This window comes from Stegostoma tigrinum, chromosome 24 (assembly GCF_030684315.1).
Source record: "Stegostoma tigrinum isolate sSteTig4 chromosome 24, sSteTig4.hap1, whole genome shotgun sequence".
NCBI lineage: Eukaryota > Metazoa > Chordata > Chondrichthyes > Orectolobiformes > Stegostomatidae > Stegostoma > Stegostoma tigrinum.
In genome coordinates, this window is record NC_081377.1 from 21,396,993 (window position 1) to 21,417,109 (window position 20,117).

General features: G+C 39.8%; 1 protein-coding gene across 2 annotated transcripts in view; it reads right to left on the minus strand.

Moving 5' to 3' along the window:
* The window catches only part of LOC125464959 (protein argonaute-1), a 118,381-nt gene extending 98,704 nt beyond the window's left edge, over positions 1-19,677 (minus strand). For both annotated transcript variants that reach the window (XM_059654290.1, XM_059654289.1), the window contains exon 1: positions 19,544-19,677. In XM_059654290.1, the coding sequence (XP_059510273.1) occupies positions 19,544-19,568 (25 nt within the window). In that variant the 5' untranslated portion in view covers positions 19,569-19,677. The remainder of the gene's footprint in view (positions 1-19,543) is intronic.
* Positions 19,678-20,117: the final 440 nt, after the last annotated feature.

The window sequence follows — 20,117 nt, forward strand, 5'->3', positions numbered from 1 at the left end:
CTCACAAACATCCTTTTCAAAATCTCTAAACATAGAAAAAGAACATTTTTTTTAAAGGGACCAAGCACTGCATTCCCTTCTAACATTTTACAAACACCAAATTCTAACTTCCTGACCCCTAATCCCCAAGTATTGTACCTAACTTCGCAACAATTACTGTGAAGGAGGGTGAAATAATACAAATTGAAGTCTTTGGCCTCAATAACCAATAACTTTTCCAATCATGTTAACAGGATCCTATATCAGACATCACCCAAGTTGGCTGTTGCAAACAGAATCAATAGGGCTGACTTCAAGTTCATTGCTAAGTTCACATTACTTAATCAACCAGTTTACTTCTGGGCAACACAACCATGTGAGTCAGTTGCCAACATAAGGGTGCATTCCTCTGCAATCTAATGAAGTGCAAATATGTGCAACCATTGTCACTTCTCAAGGCAGAGAACCAGGCACCTTAACCGAATGACAATTTTGAGAAGGTGATCATCTGGAATGCCTTACTTTGTTTGTTCAGCCATTAAGAACAAAATACCTACAGCTTCCAAACTTTGGGGTGTGACTTTGAAGCTGAAGTAAAACTCCCTTCCTGCTCCCAGGCAGAGGCACTTTCCTCCCTAGTAAAAGGTTACATGAGGAAAGCCCAGTGGAATTTATGACAAAGTGCCCTCAGGTATAACAAAGTGTGAAGCTGGATGAACACAGCAGGCCAAGCAGCATCTTAGGAGCACAAAAGCTGACGTTTTCGGCCTAGACCCTTCATCAGAGAGGGGGATGGGGATTGGAGTCCGAAATAAAGAGGGAGAGAGGGGGAGGCGGACTGAAGATGGATGGAGGAGAAAATAGATAGAGAGGAGAGTATGGGTGGGGAGGTAGGGAGGGGATAGGTCAATCCGGGGAGGATGGACAGTTCAAGGGGGCGGGATGAGGTTAGTAGGTAGGAAATGGAGGTGCGGTTTGAGGTGGGAGGAGGGGATAGGTGAGAGGAAAAACAGGTAGATAGGCAGGGACGAGCTGGGCTGATTTTGGGATGCAGAGAGGGGAGGGGAGATTTTGAAGCTGGTGAAATCCACAGTGATACCGTTGGGCTGCAGGGTTCCCAAGCGGAATATGAGTTGCTGTTACTGCAACCTACGGGTGGCATCATTATGGCACTGCAGGAAGTCTAGGATGGACATGTTGTCTAAGGAATGGGAGGGGGAATTAAAATGGTTTGCGACTGGGAAGTGCAGTTGTTTACTGCGAACCGAGCGGAGGTGTTCTGCAAAGCAGTCCCAAGCCTCCGCTTGGTTTCCCCAACGTACAGGAAGCCACACCGGGTACAGCAGATGCAGTATACCACATTGGCGGATGTGCAGGTGAACAGCTGCTTGATGTGGAAAGTCATCTTGGGGCCTGGGATGGGGGTGAGGGAGGTGGTGTGGGAGCAGGTGTAGCACTTCCTGCGGCTGCGGTGGGGTTGGAGGGGAGTGTGGAGCAGACAAGGGAGTCGTGGAGAGAATGGCCTCTCCGGAAGGCAGACAAGGGTGGGGTGGGAAAAATTTACATCTGTGTTGGGGTCAGATTGTAGATGGCAGAATTGTCGGAGGATGATGCGTTGTATCCAGAGATTGGTGGGGTGGTATGTGAGGACTAGGGGGATTGTCTTTTGGCAGTTATTGCGAGGGCGGGGTGTGAGGGATGAGGTGCGGGAAGCATGGTTGAGGGCGTTCCCGACGTGTGCGTGCATGCGGGGGGGGGGTGTCTGCCCTTGAAGAACGAGGGCATCTGAGGATGTGCAGGAGTGGAGTGCCTTATCCTAGGAGCAGATGCGGCGGAGGCGAAGGAATTGGGAATAGAATTTTTGCAGGAAGGTGGATAGGAGGACGTGTATTCCAGGTAGCTGTGGGAGTCGGTGGGTTTGAAATGGGCATCAGTTTGTAGGTGGTTGCCCGAGATGGAGACAGAAAGGTAAGCAGGATATAGTTTATATTCAAGAAAGGCTTCCGTGTTTTAGTATTGATTGCTGCCAAATCAGTTGGCAAAAGAAATGTACAGTACAGAGCTGCTGATTTCTCCAGCCAAATGTTTCTTGCTTTTCCCAAAGTCCTGTGGAGTAGAACCAGAGTTCTAACACATCATATATCAGCAAATTAGCTCTCAGTGGAGATACAAGTTATCTTATTGTCATGAAGCGGCATAAATACAAAATTGGATCGTCTTCCGTTTCATCTTTATACTGCTTACCTGGAGAATGTACAACACTGATACCTTCTCAGTATAATGTTACTGGTGAAATGCTGATTAGGCAGACTACAGGAATGCTGCACAAAAACCAAATCATTTGGGTTAAAAAATTGGTTTAAATGCCCCACAGGTTAAAACCACTTCAACTTGATAGCAAAATTTTTAAAAGGGAAGCATTGAAAAGCCATAAAACAGTAACAAACATCAAAAGGCCACTAATTTCAACTTTTTAAAAAAGGACAAATTAAACTCCTATTATTCTGTAACTAGTAATTCAGTTCTAAGATCATAGACTGTTAGATAAACATTTTTCAACATTTAAGACAGTTGCATTGAGAGTCAACAACAGTTACACAATTCTTTTGCCTTAGGGCCCAGGGTGGAAATGCAATAGGTTAAAGGAACAGATTTTTGATGAAATGTTTGGCCAATCTCCTTAGAGAGTTTCCCAAGTTACAGGTGACTAACCCAAAAGTGCTCAGATCTGGCTCTAGGTCTATCCAAACTAACATTACCTAAACATGTGAGTCACAATGTATTTGGTAATATATGGGTATTGGGAATGTGCATCATTTTTTATGCTGTCAGACATGAGAGTACTGTCATTAGCTGGTTACGTATGCATGCATTTTATTGATTCAACAGTTAGTTTGCAAAACAGAGTAATGCCAACTGTGTGGGTTCCAATTCCTGCACCAGCCAAGGATACTATGGAGGACTTTCCTTTACAACAACTCCCCTCTCCAGAGGCGTGGTGATCCTCCTGTTTAACCATCAGTCATCTCTCTCAGAGAATGCAGCCCTATATTCCTCTGGCATCTTTACTGAAAGCGAAATGAGAAATGATACAGCCAGTCATTATTTCAGTAGATCTGTGTACACAGAATGTATTCCACTTCCAAAGCTAGGTATAGCATTATGTGGTTCTGTGAAACAATCATTAATGAGTACCAGTGAAGGTAAAGAGCATAATTGAGAATGGTATGGCCACCAAAGCAAGCAAAGGCTTTTAATGTGGTTTTATTTCTTGTGTTGATATACTGAGGTTCAGCATAAAAAAAACACGTAACCATGTCTAACTTATTTGGAGAATTAAAGCTATTTGATGTATTCTAGGCTACTTCCTTGGCTGAGAAACCTGTCAACAGGCTGGAACTGCTATACCATAATGTAGATGGGTAGCACCTGAAACAGGTCCTCCATTTTTGAGAAGTTCAGCATGTACCTGCATAGTACCAAAGGCTTTGATGAGCTTCAAATAGGCTTAAGTGAAGAAGAGTTCTATACTCTGCTCCACTCCATTACCATTAAGCCCCATGTCTGCTGGGATTCTTTCTAAAGGCCACAATTGTGACTCTGACAGGCCAACTTTCTTGGGCTGCTATTGGAAGGAGGAATGATCGTGATGCATGTTCACGAGTTTACATAATGAATGGGGTGGAGTACAGGATTGAGTTAATCTCTTAAATGCATTTTATTTCCTTTAATCCACTTGATTCACAAATCCCTCCTTAAAAGAAAATCTCATTTATTCAAATTTCCCCTTGAACACAATCTTCTTTGGCTCAGCCTTCATTTATCCCCTTATGCCTCTGAAACATCTAAAGGCTTTGTTCCTAATTTGAAAGGCACCATGCTGTCATTTATTATACTCAGTGAATCTCCTAGGATGGCTGCTCCTCACATATTTGTGAGGTCCCTTCAGGCACGCTTGAGGGCTGTACTCTCACCTGTTCTCCACATACATAATGCCTCTGAGTACATTATCACTCAGTCACTACCTTCAGTTCATAACTGTAACAATGCTGATTGGCTATTTTGATTGAGTTATGGGAGATTCAGAAAAATACCCGTAAGACTAAAGCTGCTCCTGTTTGACAGAAACTCATCTGTCTTAAATCTGTGGCTTTTCTATGGTGCATTCTCAGGTTCAGTTAACACAGATTTAAGGCCACACTCTTGCCCAAGTTGCATGTTAAAAATCATTTACCATCCAACACAGTTACTCAAGATGCAAAACATCTTATTTCTTTTGGGATTCTTTGAACATTCAAGAAAGAATATGAAACTTTGCCCTTCCAAACAAGGCAGAAACAATCATTCAAAATATCAAGAATAAATTTGACCAGTATTATTCCTTAAAAGTTTGAACAAAACATCTAGTGCCAGTAACATACATTTAGAAATTTACCATTCAATTTTCTACTTGCTAGGATCAGTCTACAGCAAAGTATCGAGAAGGCAACATGTACAGAAATAAGTCAACAAAATGCTTTACATTTGGGCTATAAATAAAAATGAATAATCTACTGTAGCCAAAGTAGTAGTGTGAATTTTCAAATAAGCACAATAGGCTAGAAGAGGAACCACTAGAGAAATGGCTTCCCTACACAGCTTTAGACTACTTCGGGAGCTGGCTTTTCCTCTTGGCTCCTGGATACAGGGGTCACACATACTTCACCTCTCCATGGCAGAGAGGGCTGTACTCTCACTTTGTTATGGAGATTTGAATGATGTGACAGGGGCCGAGTCTCCCCTCAGACACAATGTGCTCACTCAATGGTGTGAAATCTGCTCTTCATTAGAAATGCAGCAGCTTGGGACACCAAGCAGTTGTTCACACGCTGTACTGGCCTCCACACATTAAAATCCTTGTGTTATTCACAACCATTGACAATGTTTTTAAGATAACTATTTTTTGTTTTACTCAGTCAAGGACTTCTCATCCAAGGACTTACAATTCCCCTCTGGCTGAGAAGGAGGAGTAAAGCAAGCTAACATAAGAGGAAATATCCCTCCATCTTTTTAAAATACAGGAAAAAATCCATAGATAGAAATATTACAACGTACATGCCATTGTTTAAAGGACTAATTTTACATTACAATGCCTTATATTGGCATTTTACATTTAAGTTATAAAAAGGTGAACCATTAAATAAAAATTTTGAAGTCCCAGGTGTTATTTGGTGAAGCAAAGATTTGTTCCAAAAATTGGCTTTTAAAGTTCTTAACACTGAAGAAAAGGAGAGAAATCAGGAGTTTCAGATTCCGTGTTTAAGGTAATGAAGGCTTTAAAAAAAAAACAAAGCCAGGGAAAGCTAAAGAAGTAAGGTGGGATTTCAAAGCAAGTATGATCATTTTAAAGTCAATGCAACTTACTAAGTAGGAAAGCAAAATGTAGTGGAGGACAGAATATTCTAAAGAAAAGGGTACAGGCACAATTTTTTCCCCCAAGATTTTTCAAAAACACTTTCAAAACCTGCCTCAAAACAATACAGTGTGGAGCTGTAGGAACACATCAGGTCAGGCAGCAGAGGAGCAGGAAAGTTGACGTTTCAAGTTTACATCCTACATCAGAACTTCATGAGTCTTTCTGAAGAAGGGTCCTGAGCCAAAACGTCAACTTTCCTCCAGTACTTTGCTCCTCTGATGCTACCTGGCCTGCTTTGCTTCTCCCACTCCATACGGTGTTATCTCTGACTCCAACATCTCAGTACTCGCTATCTCTGAGAAAATAACAGGAACTACTTTTGAGCAATGGTTTAAAGAAATTCCAAATTGCTGTGGGTCTGGAGCAACATGTAGGCTAAAGCTTACACGAATAGAAGATTTCCCCCCCCTAAAGGATATTAGTGAACCAGATGGGCTTTTAGGCTAATCAACACAGTTATGACATGGTCAGTATTGAGCTAGCTTTTAATACCAGATTTTATTTTCAGAGTTTTTTTTAAAACCAGAAATTCAAGTTTCCCTTCCATTGGAGGGATTCAAAAGGATCTTGCTACAACATTAGCTTGGATCTCTGGGTCCAGTGACAATAACACACCGTAAGCAGGTGTTTAAATATTGATAGGTTTGCTTTGTATTCAACGATGTACGCTCATCCAAAATGCATGCTTTCACCATCCAGATACCTTGGGTCAGATGCAATAGTTTACTTAATAAACCTCTGTACAACTTAATAAGCCTCTGTACAACACATTAAACTGAACTGAGGCAAACTGAAAACCAGTGGGTGGGTAGGGGAGTTAAGATCAAGTAGTACTCTTGCAGTGTAAAGAATTTAAATCATAAGCCCTGCAATGGAGGGCTCAATGATTTACACAAATCAAGTAGCATTTACAACATGATCACACTGATCCACAAACACATGAACTTGCTGGATAACAAAATACAACACTCAGCATTTTTCTAAGCCTTTATCAGCTTTATTTACAATAAAAGGACATTGAATGAAATATAAATTAGCTTTGATGAAATAACCTCAACAAATTAACTTCACGAAATGTGAAATTGTTTTCATAATTATTTCAGCTGTGGTAACAAACATTTTAGCAACATCCGCTTCACGTGAAAAGAGAATTTTCTTCCCTTCTCCGAAAGATAGTCCCCTTAAAAGGCAACATTTTTATAAGGGTTGGGTACAATCCTTTTGAAATAAGCATCAAAAGTTCTGCAGAAATCAAGGGATCAAACTAAACTAGCCCCCACACCATAAATAAAATGGGTTGTTTTGAATTTTTTGGCGGAGATGATGGGATTTCACATGCCACAAAAGGTTACTACAATTGTGGCAATCTTAACTAAAAATAAATATTGAATCTGGAGTTAATCATGGGATCTTAGAAGAAAATAGATAAACACTGAAAAAAAATATTATGGGGAACAGAAATAGGGTTTTACAAAGTTCTGAAGTGGAGTTACCACACACAATGGATTAAATAAACACTGGTGACTCACGAATGCTCAAACACGTTACTTCCTAAATTTGGGGCCATTTTGAGTTCAGGTTGAAGAAAGGATTACTCTATATAAAAAAAATAAAATAATAATAATAATAATAATAATAATTTTTACAGGAAAATTAAACACCTCCAAATGCCTCTTATAAAGCGAGAGACTGACTAGCTAGCCTGGGTTACAAGGAACTCAGCATCATTATCCATTCAAAGCATAAGCACCCACTAAAGCAGCCAGGGCTACGATATAATACCGTAACCACGTTCAGGGCCGAGTAGCCATGCAGATAGATTGAGCTTAGCAACTTTAAGCATCACAGTCAAGACTACACAGGCAAAATTTTTTTTTTAAATAAAAGATTGAACTCAAGGCAATGAAAACGTTGCAGGATGGCACGTTAGAGTGCACCGAGGTTGGGGGTGGGGGGGATGAAGATAAAATTATTATTCATAATTATTGCTTATTGCAGCATTCACTTGAATCAGGATTGTCGTCAACTCCACAAAGCAGCATCAATTCAGTAAAATTAACTTCAACAATTGACAGTGGCACTTCATTGTGAATTTAGTTGGTTTGTTAATCTCGGGCAAATCTGTAATCCCAATAAATTTAACAAAATTTAAAATAAAAAGGGCTAGTGAAGTGGAAAATACTACAAAAGCATTAAAACAGGATGTCATCTGCAGGACACCTGCCAGCATGGTTACAGCAAATCTAACTATCACAACATTTTAAATTACTCACACACCTATATAACTAAGATGGGGTGCAAGAAAGTGAAACGTAGTATCAAATCAGTCCACTATACCAGATTTGAGCATTCTTCAAACATCGAGATTTGCTCAAAGCAAACTTAATTCAACCTCATGAAACTTAAAATTTTAAGAACTGTTGCTAACCATTGTATGTTGTCTCTCACCCCACATGGCACCCCACTCCATAATTCATTTAATATGCTTTGTCCCTTTGTGTCTCTTTTCTCTTTTGGCTTGTCCATTAAGAACCTTTGTCCATTTTCTCTATACTGCCATCTGTCACGCAAAGTCTGCAGCCATCTTCTTACACAAGGGCAGGCCGACTGTCACAAGCTATATTTCTGTTCAAATGCATCTGTGGGTTTGAACATCTGACCTTTCGCAAATGCAGCAAAAGGCAACTACACATAGGTTCTTAAGTTATCTATCGACTTCCAAGTTACAGAAGTATAAACCGACTTGCCCCTGTTGTGTGATTTTAAAACTCATTTAGTTAAATTTTCTCTGGAGAGAGAGAGAATAGGAAAACTGCATGGAAGCGCACAATCAAGAGTAAATGAGAACCCACTGATAAATCTCACATGCATGCAAAGGATTCACACAGAAATCAAATAATTCTGTTGCAAACTCATTTCTCTAAACAGCCGCCTCCCATTATTATTCTACTTAAGAACTGTTTTAATGTAACTACAACGTACAGGTTTTCCCTCCAGGCCAGCAGCGTGCTTAATGCATACAGCAAACTGTACAAAATGACAAACAGTACATCTGCCACACACTCCTAAAACGTTTGAAAAATCTAGATATTTTAACCTTGACGTCAATTCCAAGTCAAAAATTATATTATTTTAAATGTGGCCTCGGATATATTGCTGCCGCACAAGGTTTCCCTACGTGGCAGCAGACTGAGCCAGTAAAGAACAATCTCTATCCAGGAGCTTTCTGGAGCATGATTTTAAGTATAGTTGAATGCCTGTCAACAGACTAAGTCTACCAGAATTGGACAGCTCCCAGAACTTCACATTTTGCCTCTTCTCCATTTTAGGCTGGAGCTTTACTCCCTGATGCATCTCCTGCTGACGAGTGTCCTTACAGAGGATTATGCAATCATGAGGGGCACAGATACGGTGAATAGCCAAGATCTTTTTTCCAGTGTATGGAAGTCCAAAACTAGACAGCACAGGTTTAAGCTAAGAGGGGAAAGATGTAAAAGGGGCACAAGGGGCAACTGTTTTTCCACACAGAGGGTGGTGCTTGTATGGAAATGAGCTACCAGGTGGAGGTGGTGGCAACAATTACAACATTTACAAAAGGTACCTGGATGGGTACTTGAACAGGAAGGGTTTAGACGGATATGGGTCAAATGCTGGCAAATGGGACAAGATCAGTTTAGGATATCTGGTCGGCCTGGATGAGTTGGATGGAAAGCTGTTTCCATGCTGTACAACTCGATGACTCTTCAATTAACCAATAACTGATCCTGGAGACATTTTGGAAGATACTACACTCCCAGTGGTCATAGATGTTCTACGAAAGGAGTATGAAGATATTTGACTCTTCTCTCTTTATTTGGCTGTGAATTGTTGGCACTACTCTGTAGAAACAAGGTTTGTGGTATTGCTGATCTAATTATTCTTTTATCATAAAAAGTTATGCATTGTGATTGTACTTGCCTGTTGCCATAAAAGACAATAAAAATTGATTAGCATTACCTACAGTTGATGTAGACAATTGTGATATGTAACAGCTCCTTAGACAAATTTACTTGAAAGATCCTTGTATCATTAAAAAAAGATGGGATTAAGACACACTAATGGTGTCAAATCAGACAAGGTTTAAGAATGGCACATATATCAATATTCATTATAAATTATACAATCACTTCATTTACACAAGATTTGGAAGCTATGGAGGAGAAATGAGCTCCTGTTTCAGGTAAGGGAAATCCAATCAAATCAACTGAAACTCTTAATTTTGTTTTTGCTTCATAGATGCTGCCTGACCTAATTAGTATTTACAACTTTATTTTTACTTCAAATTTCCTGCACCGCAGTATTTTGCTTTTGGAGTTGAAGTCAAATGATTTGTAGGATCAGACCAAATATATTTCAGGGACAATGAAGTCCAGTTTGTTATATGGATAAACGCAGGAGCTATTCTGCACAAAGTACAGTCTTAGAAAGAGCTGCATGTTAAACCACTAGTTATTTTCCTTTTTGAAAGTGGAGGTGCCGGCGTGGAGTGGCGTGGACAAGGTCAGAAATCACACAACACCAAATTACAGTCCAGCAGGTTTATTTGAAAAAAATCTTTCACAGTCTTACTACCTCTCTCACTAACACCTGAAGGAGGAGAATCAGACACAGAATTTATAAATGAAAGATCAAAGGGTCACACCATTGATGAGAATATACTTAGCAAACCCAAGATGATGTCAAATCTTTAATCAGTTAGAAGGCTTTAAATTGATTAATACGTATATGTAAATCCCCAAATTCCTTTCAAGTCCCTGTCCTGTGAGAACTAAAAAGTTTTATCAGTGTAAAGAAGAGGTGACATTTTAGATCAGACAATGTATGTTAGGGGTGAGACCTTGTTTCCAACCTGTGGTGTTTTGGTTTGGGGTCAGACTGGTTTTATTTACAAATTCCTACTTTAGAAAATGCCACGTTGTCGATAAATTGTGTGCTTTTTGAACAAAATAGAATGTACCTGCAAATACAAATTCACCCCAAAAATTCACGCGTACGCAGCGTATCGAGGAAAGAGGTGAAAAACCTTTGCCTTTTTTAGAATAGGGCACAAGTACAACTGACTTATATGTTCAAACTTTGAATGAGGATTAAATCTATAGTTTTCACATTCAAGACAGCAAGAATTCCAAACTCATTATACTTATCTCTGCCCAGAAAGTTTCTCTTACATTCTGTGTTCCAACTTTGTGTAAACAGACTATCTACTTTGCATGATTTGATTTGTTTATGTTCGTCTAATATGTAAAATGGAAAATTGCAATTAATACTTTGCTGCAAATGATGGTCTGAGCTGTGATGAGGGCCTGCTGTAATTCTATAATTCTACAGTGACAAATCTATATTCTTCCCTACCCTCGCCTTGTCCTCCCTGGTTAACAGACAAGCTTAGCTACGACATCGCTCGCATTTAAGTAACCCAATGTGCATTGCTGAGCTCCTACATGACTAACCACCAGGGACATGTTAGAGGTTGGAGTCATGGACCTAGATGCCAGACTTGGCGTGTTTAAAAGTAAGAGGGGAAAATGCCAAAATTCATTTGTGTAAAAATACGAACCTGTGATGGCATTTTTGCCTCTCAAGATACATATATGAGTGAAAGAAGCTAATTTGACTGGTGTTAAATCAGACATTTATCTTCAGGCAGGTACATAAATACATTAGAAATTATGCATACTTCATTGACACAAGAAAATTTGGAATCTGTGGGTGGGAAGTCAGCATTTCATCTACCTGAAATGCTACCAGCCCGAAAGCCTAATTCATAGATAGTTGAAGTTGCTGTTTATAGATATTGTCTGTGTGTGCAGTATTTGCACCAGTCTGTTTTATTTCTGCAAAGGTTTCAAATGCCATCACAGACTCAAACACAGACTAGGCCAACATTATACTGTTACATTATAAGAGGTGCATTAAAAATTTACTTCAGTTGTTCAAATTGTCATCATAAAGACCCTGTAGTAGTAGGCTCAAAAATAATGCCTTCAAACCGGACCATTAAGTGTTAATTGTTAAGGGTTAATTGGACATGATGAGGTACAATAGGAAACAAGTGGATGATTATTGTTCGAGAGCAAAAACTGCTTACTTTGGCTTTTGCGTAATTGCATAACCTTGACTGCCTATGGAAACCATTTTTTAAATAATTTAGTTGACACAGGGCTACCTGCATGTTTTCAACTTATTGTCCACGCAGTGGAAATCTGGAAAAGTATTATGAAATGATAATATCGCCTTAACCAGAACAGTATTAACATCAGAAGCTCTGTCACACTCTGACTTCACTTTAGACTAGGATCATGAACAGAGCCCTGAGTTCTCCAGATCAGCTGTCGTAAAGAGGAATCACCAGTGGGCAAAAGGCACTTATTATACATTTATTGCTATTAAATCTGCTAACCGAGACCACCTAACTTTAAGGGCCTAAATTCTCGTGCTCCGAGACAATCGTTCCTTAAATCAACTAAAAAATACTATCTAGTCGTTTTTGGGGACATTCCAACATAATAACTGTGACCCTTTTAAATAATTAAAATTAAACACTGCATGGGGAGAAATTTCAGATTCTTGCTATGACAGATACTAAATAAATGTGCATTTCCTCTTTAAAACGTTTAAAAACCAATGTCTATTGATACTGTATACAAAGAAACTGTAAACCTAAAGAATGAGATGACAGTCAAAAAGTTGAAAAGCAAGCTAGTTTCAATAGACAGAACTGATGCTGCAAAAAGTGAGCGCCATTATCCAATGCAGTTTTGTAGCACAAATGAAGTACAAGAATAAATTCTTTAACTCCATAAACAGTTTTAACTGTACCTAAACAAGGGTCACCATTAAAACTTCTAATCACTTGTTAAACCCAATTTTCAAACAACTGACATTTGTAGTTCAATACTCATTTCTTCCTTGTGTAATGTCTTTGACAGTCCGTTAAAGCTGTTATGAAGAACTGTGTAGAAGCGCAATGTGACATTTCGAAGTACAGTTCAAGCTGAGTGAAAATAAACCTCAAAGGCACACATGCACAATGACATGAGTGCAGAAAGATCACTAAGATATGTTCTAACAAGGAAGAGTGTGAAATCTGTATGATTTTTGTTATTGTTGTTCCCTCAAGTGCTGCCTTTTGTTATTTTAGTGGATTCCAGGATCTTCATTTCCATTTGACAGCACCTAAGTTATTCTGATTATCTGAATAAACAGCCTCCTCCTGACATCAATAAAAATATCTTTTAATAGTTTGAACCTGCATCACCTTTTTCTGTATGCAGTAATGCAAGGTCACTTTCCAGATGTGGTTTCTTGTCTTTAGTTCTAGGGAAAGATGTCAAAAAAGACGACACACCTCGCAGTCACTTTTAAAGCTTGAATTACTTCATTTCTTAGCAGAGTTAGACACTGCTCAACTGTGGTCTGACTGAAACACTACATCGTTTGATCACAACTTTGTCTTGCATTTCAATATTTTACTGCTTTCGTTACTAATTTAATATCAATTGCCAAGTCCACAAAAAGGTTGTAACATACTGCAAGTGCACTCTGCAAACCATACCAAGTTTACAAGAAGGAAGCAACAAATCATGTGCCACTTTTGTAACCAGGATCAATACTGGCAAAATTTCAGAATATTTTGTGTTTTAGACCATTAAAAAAGGGAGGATAACCTAAAATTATTGTGGCAAATTACACAGCACTTTCTCTGCTGGCAGTTTGACCCGAAGCCAAAAAACGGACGAAAAAAACCCCAGAAAATTTAATAATTCGAAAAAGCCCTGCAGCCCAGTGAACTTATTCTATTAGTAGGTAAACCCTGTCTTTATAACAACCAAGTGCATTTTTCCTGTTTTTGCCTTTACCCTGACTGCAAGATCATTTATTAAATTGCTGCCCTCTGATAATGAAACAAGAAAACAGAATGACCACGAGGCTAACTCTAAAGCAAGGTTGAGGAAATGCAGATGAATTGTTAAACCAAGGAATTTTCTTTCTGGCCCCTCAGATGGATACAAAGACCCTGTGAGTCAATGTGAAAACCAGATGAATCCTTGCCAGTATTTACTTCTTAAAAGCACTTGGAACAGATTTTCTGACCATTTATCCCATTGTCATTGGGACATAACAATGTGCAGATTTGCTGCCATCTTTTCCTACAATTACAAAAGGAGGTTACAATGATTCTAAAGTAATAACTCGCTGTTTTGTGCTTTGCACTCTCCTGGAGACACGGGAGTACTATATAAATGCTTTATTAATCTTCTGGATATTATAAGATAGTACATTTCTCCTACACATATGCAAAATTACATATGTTTTCAATTACTCATCATGCACAGTTTTCTTCTTTTCCAAGAAAAATAATGCTGAACTTATGGAGGTAAAGGGCATCTCTGCAGCCAATATGGAGGCTCAAACAAAACCTAAAAAAGAAGGCAGCCTAGTAAGCAGTGGTATGCAGGTGGGCCATTTTAAAATTTTATAAAATAAAGAAAGCTTCCTCAGCAATTGCAGTTTTTCTCTTATACCCAGTACCCTCACTTTTTGGCATACACATGCACACCTAAATTCAAAACTTTTTTTTTCCCCTATCTTCAGGTATGTGGAAGTTCTCACAGTCAACACCCAACTTCAATCCATAATCTGTGCCAAATTAGGTGGATTATAATTGGTCTGTGTCTTGGCTAAACAAAATAAAATAATAGCTAGTTTTTGTACACAGTTGTTATCCGTGAACTTTGCTAAAAGACTGCATGTAGGCCTTGGATAAAAATCAGAGTCAAGTACCTGCAAGATGGCAGCCTGACAGATGCACAAGGCATACACATGAATAACAGTCATAAATAATGGTACTGTGTCTAAAGTTATGCATACCTTCAGAACCCTATTTTACTGCAGTATAAATTGGTTCGTAACAGATTGGCCTGAAAAGAAGTCTTCTTCCCAGAATTGGCACTATCCACCTTCCCACAGAATGCTCTTTCTCCATACTGTCGTCAATTATCTTATTAATTGGATTCGAAGATGTTTAAAACGGTGTATAACTTTCTTCAATCCCTGATCTGTCTTCCAGCGGGCTTGGTGTGGCCAGAAATTCACCATCCTGGAAGTTGCGTGTGTAACACTGCATGTGTAAGCTTTAACTCACACTCTAGTACGATGCATGCGCTATGCTGCTTAGTTAGTACTAGAAGCATAAGAAACAGCTGCAATAGAATAGCTGCAAATCACAACTCGCTCCTGCCACAGACACAAGTAGAACTGCTAAAATTAAAATGAATTTGCTGATACTCAAAGTTCAAAGTTCAGTCTTCGGGTGGTAAAATCTGAAGTGTCGTACTGGACCCAAAACATTAACTGTTTCTCTCTTCATAGATGCTGCCACACCCAAGTTTCTCCAGAATTCTGTTCATTTCAGATTTCCAGTGTCCACGGTACTTTGCCTTTAGATACATTCTAATTACCCTTTTCAGAGATGGTACAAAACTACCATGTGCCTTTATTTAGTTGTTAAACGCCAGATGAACTATTCTTCCAGTCTATACATTATCACTCAGGTAAGAACTTTATACGGTCTCAAAAGTGTATTTTTGTCCCAAAACAAATTGGACTCAATGGCAAACAAAACAAGGGAATAAGTATATAAACAGCATTTAAGGGGCTCCTGTGGCACAATGGTAGTGTCCCTATTTCTGTGCCAGGAGATCTGGGTTCAAGTCCCATCTCCCCCACAGGTATGTAATAATATCTCTGAACAGGCTAATTCAAATACCTATATACAACATGCATAACAGATTAGCACCCCAAGACAGTACAGCAAAAAAAAATGCAAGTCAAAAATAACTTGGTGACCAAAAATAACAAAGCAATTTCAAAAAAGATGCAGGTAGGAAGGCACTGGTTTAGGAAAGAAATTCCAGATTTTGGGGGTCTAAATTTCAGGCACAGTGAACAGTGCAGCAGCAGCAGGAATTATAATAGATGTGGACAAGCTTCTGGACAAAACAGAAATTATTGGAAAAGTGCAAAAGGGAGGCTGGCCAAAGGAGCACTTGAGCAAGTCGAGTCTTGAAATGACAAAGGCTGAATGAGGACTTGAAATCGGCATACTTAGGTGCAGGGGGAGAAAAAATGATGGAAATGGAAGTGGTTGTTGTTTAGGATGGCAGGCATATGGGAATGGAACTCAGCTCAGGAATTTTACAGGCCATATTTGCAAAACTAGTAATGTGTACGAACCGGCCGAAGGCAATTGGTTACTCAATGTTTGCCTAGCTGAAATCACAGGACATCCAACACTGAAGCATTAATCCAGAGATCTAGTCTAATAATGCTGTTGAATTGTTTAAAAACTCATCTGATTCAGTCACGACCTTTAAGAAACAAGACAAACGAGGCATGGTCAGCACATGCGACTTCGTCCCAAGCTACAAGGTTGACTTTTAACTGCAAGAGGTTCAACAAGCTCCTCAGTTGCACTAAACTGCTACAACAAATACACAGCACATCAAAAAAGGAACAGGGTCGGGATAAATACTTGAGGGCTGTTTGTAGAGTCACCACATTGGATAGGCAGGAATGGAATTAAGAGTGGTCCCAAAGAGCAAGACAAAACAAAAGGTGTTTGAGCTAGTGGCAAGACTGACAGTATCAAAACTCATGAAAATCATGCACAGCAATCAGATCACACAGCTTAAATCTGAGGATATGGAAAGCTAATTGGAGAGACACAGTGCCAGGGAAACTTAGGAAATAGTGTTCAAGAGCCATGGAGAAATATTATGTCTGCAGTGGAAGCTGTACAAAAAGGGCAGTTCTTCTGTTCAAGATTTACAGCTGCTCCTGCCTTTGCAGAACTACATTCGTATGCATGTTACAGATGCCATTTTGATTTCTGCCAGAGAGGAGACACATCTGGGAATCTCTTGGGCCAAGATGATTAAAAAGTAGTGAAATACAGCTGTTTCAATAAACAGCAAGCTTTAAGCCAAATCTTCAACAATTAACTAGGATGTCAGTGAAGTTCTTATGAATCTGTGACATCAGGCTGTGGAGTTGGAGAAACATGAATTAACATTTTACTCACAAAGTCAGCAGTGCAAGTCTGGGAATCTAGTGAGTACAGCTTCATGGTCAAGCAGCACGCTGTTTATGCCAACACAAAATAAAATTGACACCTGCCTGTCAGTCTTGCCACTAGCTCAAACACCTTTTGTTTTGTCTTGCTCTTGAAAAAAGATTGAATGATTACTGGTACCTAAGTTTTTTCATGTCAAAATGCTTGCATTTTATTGGGATAAGGCAGTCTTGTTGAACTGATTATTAGTTGACCAACAAACCAGCAGGAACTACAGGAATCTGCTATGATACAAAAAACACAAGTTACACATCAGAAAAAACAAAAACCTAGCTGCACTGCAGACAATGTTTACACTTGCAATTCTAAAAAGGATTTTAGATAATTTAGAAATAATTTCTCAGCCACTAAGAATCACAGCACAAACTTTTAGTGCACCTGCATTGGATTTGACAGCTCATGCTGAACTTGTCCAAGCAGCAATTTTAGATTAGCTTAAATGTAGTTAGTTGTGAGCCTACAAAGTACTATGGTTCTTTAAGACTTGAAATGTTAATAGTTTTCGCCCCACAGATGCTACCAGACCTGCTGAGTTTCTCTAGCAACTTCTACATTTTTTTGTTCCAAAAATATTTTTCTTGCTTTAAACACTACTACTGAATTTATATTCAGAACACTACTGGGAAGTGCACTAGAATCCTAACATTCACTGCCAAAGTAGTATCACTTGCTACAGTCAGCCTACAAACTTTGTCCTCCTGTTGTTCACTCTTCCAACAACAGATGCTTTACCTTTCCTTGCTCCACCTAAACCATCCGTGACACCACACAATCAAATCTCCTCTTATTCCTCTCTACTTGAAATAAGAGCAACCCTAGCTTCTGCAGTTTAGCCACATAACTATAAATCCTTTCTGCACTCTCTTCAAAGCCCTCCTGTCTTTACTCAAGTGCACCTGCACACAATACTCCTGCTGAAGCAGGAACAAGTGTAGGCGATTTAGCTGAAGTCTGTACAATCGTTCAATTTATACTGCCTCTTGTGGTACACTGGTGGTGACCTTACCTCCAGATTAGTAAGGCTGGGTTCAAATCCCACCTGGTCCTGATAGGTGTCATAACATCTCTGAACAGGTTGATTAGAAAATATCGACAACAATTCACTGAGGTTATGGCTGTCTGTGATCCATGTCACTATGGCCCTGTCTGTCCTAACAAAAACTCCAGGTTTGAAATTAACAAGCATCGCAAGATCAGCTACCCAACTTCTACCACACTTTGGATTTGGAAGCAGTTCCTAATTTCAATTTTGTGTGGGTCTAATGGTTAAGATCATGCCCTCTGGCTCCAGACTCCTTAACTCAATTCAATTGTACGTAGCATGCCTGTCCTTGATAGTATTGAGATCTTTAATCATATTACTGGACAACTTTCTAAATTTCAGCTAATACAGACCCAACTCAGAATTTCCCCTTACCAGAATTTTGACAGCCAGATTGTATCTTGGGTAAATCTACAATGTTCTATCTCAAAAATGTGTATATTTTTCTGTATATCCATTTGTCATGCTCAGAACTTCCCACAGTATCCAGGTGTGGTCTAACCAAGGGTTAGATGGCTTTTGCCCTGATATTTCACAAAGCTGATTAACATTCTTTTTGAGACAACAAAGATGAACATTCTTTTTGTTTGGTCACAGTTTGTGTCTTTGAAAAAAATAATGAATTACCTTATTTGTGTGAAGGTCAGTGAGGAAGATTAGCTGAGATAACAGAACTCCACTGATCCTCTTAAATACCACCATGCAATCTTTAGAGCCCTCAGTTGCAAAAAGGGTCTACGGTTTAACGTCTCATTCAAAACACTTGAAACCCTCAGCCTTCTCATGTAGATGTACGACATCTGAACCACACAAAGCACTCCAAAGCCAACCAATTCCATGAAGTTATAGTTAGTATTGTTTCATAAGCAAACATAACAGCAAAAGGTGCAAAAATTAAAGGTGCGACATTAAACTGTTCTGGTGGCCACACTGTCACCCAGGAAAATTTAAAACTTAAATATCTGGTTGACACAAAATGCTCAACAGCATGAATCTAGAGGGTAAATATGCCATTACTTCCACAGGTGAAGATCGAGGCAGATATGAAAAGAATCTTCCTTTCTTCCCCACCCACTTGCACCCCAAATTAAAGTTATCCAACATCTAAATAACTAAGATAGCTTTCACACTAACCTACCTCAAAGTTGTGTTCATTACTCTTTGAAGAAATTCTTCCAAGCCCAAATCATTTCTTCCCAACATATTGGTTTCCTGCCTAACCATAGTGAGGCTTTGTGTATTGTTTGATTTACGTGCTTTCACAAAGGATCATTTATTCCAAGGGGAAGAGTCTTTGCCCATACCTAGATCCTTTGATCTTGACACTTCTCTGCATCCTCTGAAGAATCTGAGTTTTTTTTTGTCAATCACAAAAACTCGTCTCAGCACTCAATAGTGTCCAGAATGCCATATCTAGAGATTCATCATTTCATCCCGCTATAACAACATAAGAGTGCTTTGTTTCTTTACCCTATTCGGAAGTCCATGCCTTACTTCATATCACTCGGCACTGTCTTTTACTATTAGTTAACTTTCCGAATAAACAAATGAGATGTATATGACTTGGGAGCTTTTGCAGTCCACATTCCAAGAGCAATTTCTCCGTCAAATGTGATGCATTTACCTGCAGCTCAACGAAAAGTTTGAATCTGTAGAGATTCTACGGGGTCTACACCAGTGCTGTGCAGCAAAATGAGATTTTATTCTGCCCTGCAATGTGTGCACTGAGCTTTGCACTCGCAGCTTTAGCCTGTTTTTATTTCTTAAGAAAACAACTCTGTTGCCTGCTACTGCGGTACTGCGCATGCTCCCTCAGAAGACCCTTTCCCTGAGCCCCCAAAGCTCACTACAGAAAAATAACCACAAGCTCGATTCCCGCTCCCCACCAGGTTACCTGCTGTCGCTGGCCCCGCTTCCATCCCATATACCAGCGTGAGAGAGCGGATTTGCCCGGGTGTAAAGGCTCAAACCCCCGCGACCTCCCCACGGACCAACTCTACACAACCCAACACGCACACTGACACTGAGCATGCGCCGCCTAGGCTCCCTGGGGCCGCCACTGCGCACGCGTCTCATGGAACTGCCCCGGCAGCCGGCTCTCTTCCGCCACGCATGCGCCTAACACTTTCACCTCCCTTCCCCCCCACCCAAATCCATCGGACACAATGAGTGACGTTCCCGTAATGTCACGACGCACCTGCAGACGACGACCTAAGGTAGCAGGTAGCGCCACGTTGCGGACGCTGGAGGAGCAGTAGTGAGTGGTTACTGTGGGTCACGTGTGGACTCTTTAAAACGGACTTAAATTGTCAGAGAGACAGAGGGAACTGCAGATGGTGGAGAAGCTGAAATAACGAGGTATAGAGCTGGATAACACAGCAGGCCAAGCAGCATCAGTGGTGCAGTAAAGCTGACGTTTCGGGCCTAGAACCTTCTTCAGAAAAAAGAGCGTAGTACTGACACCAGCT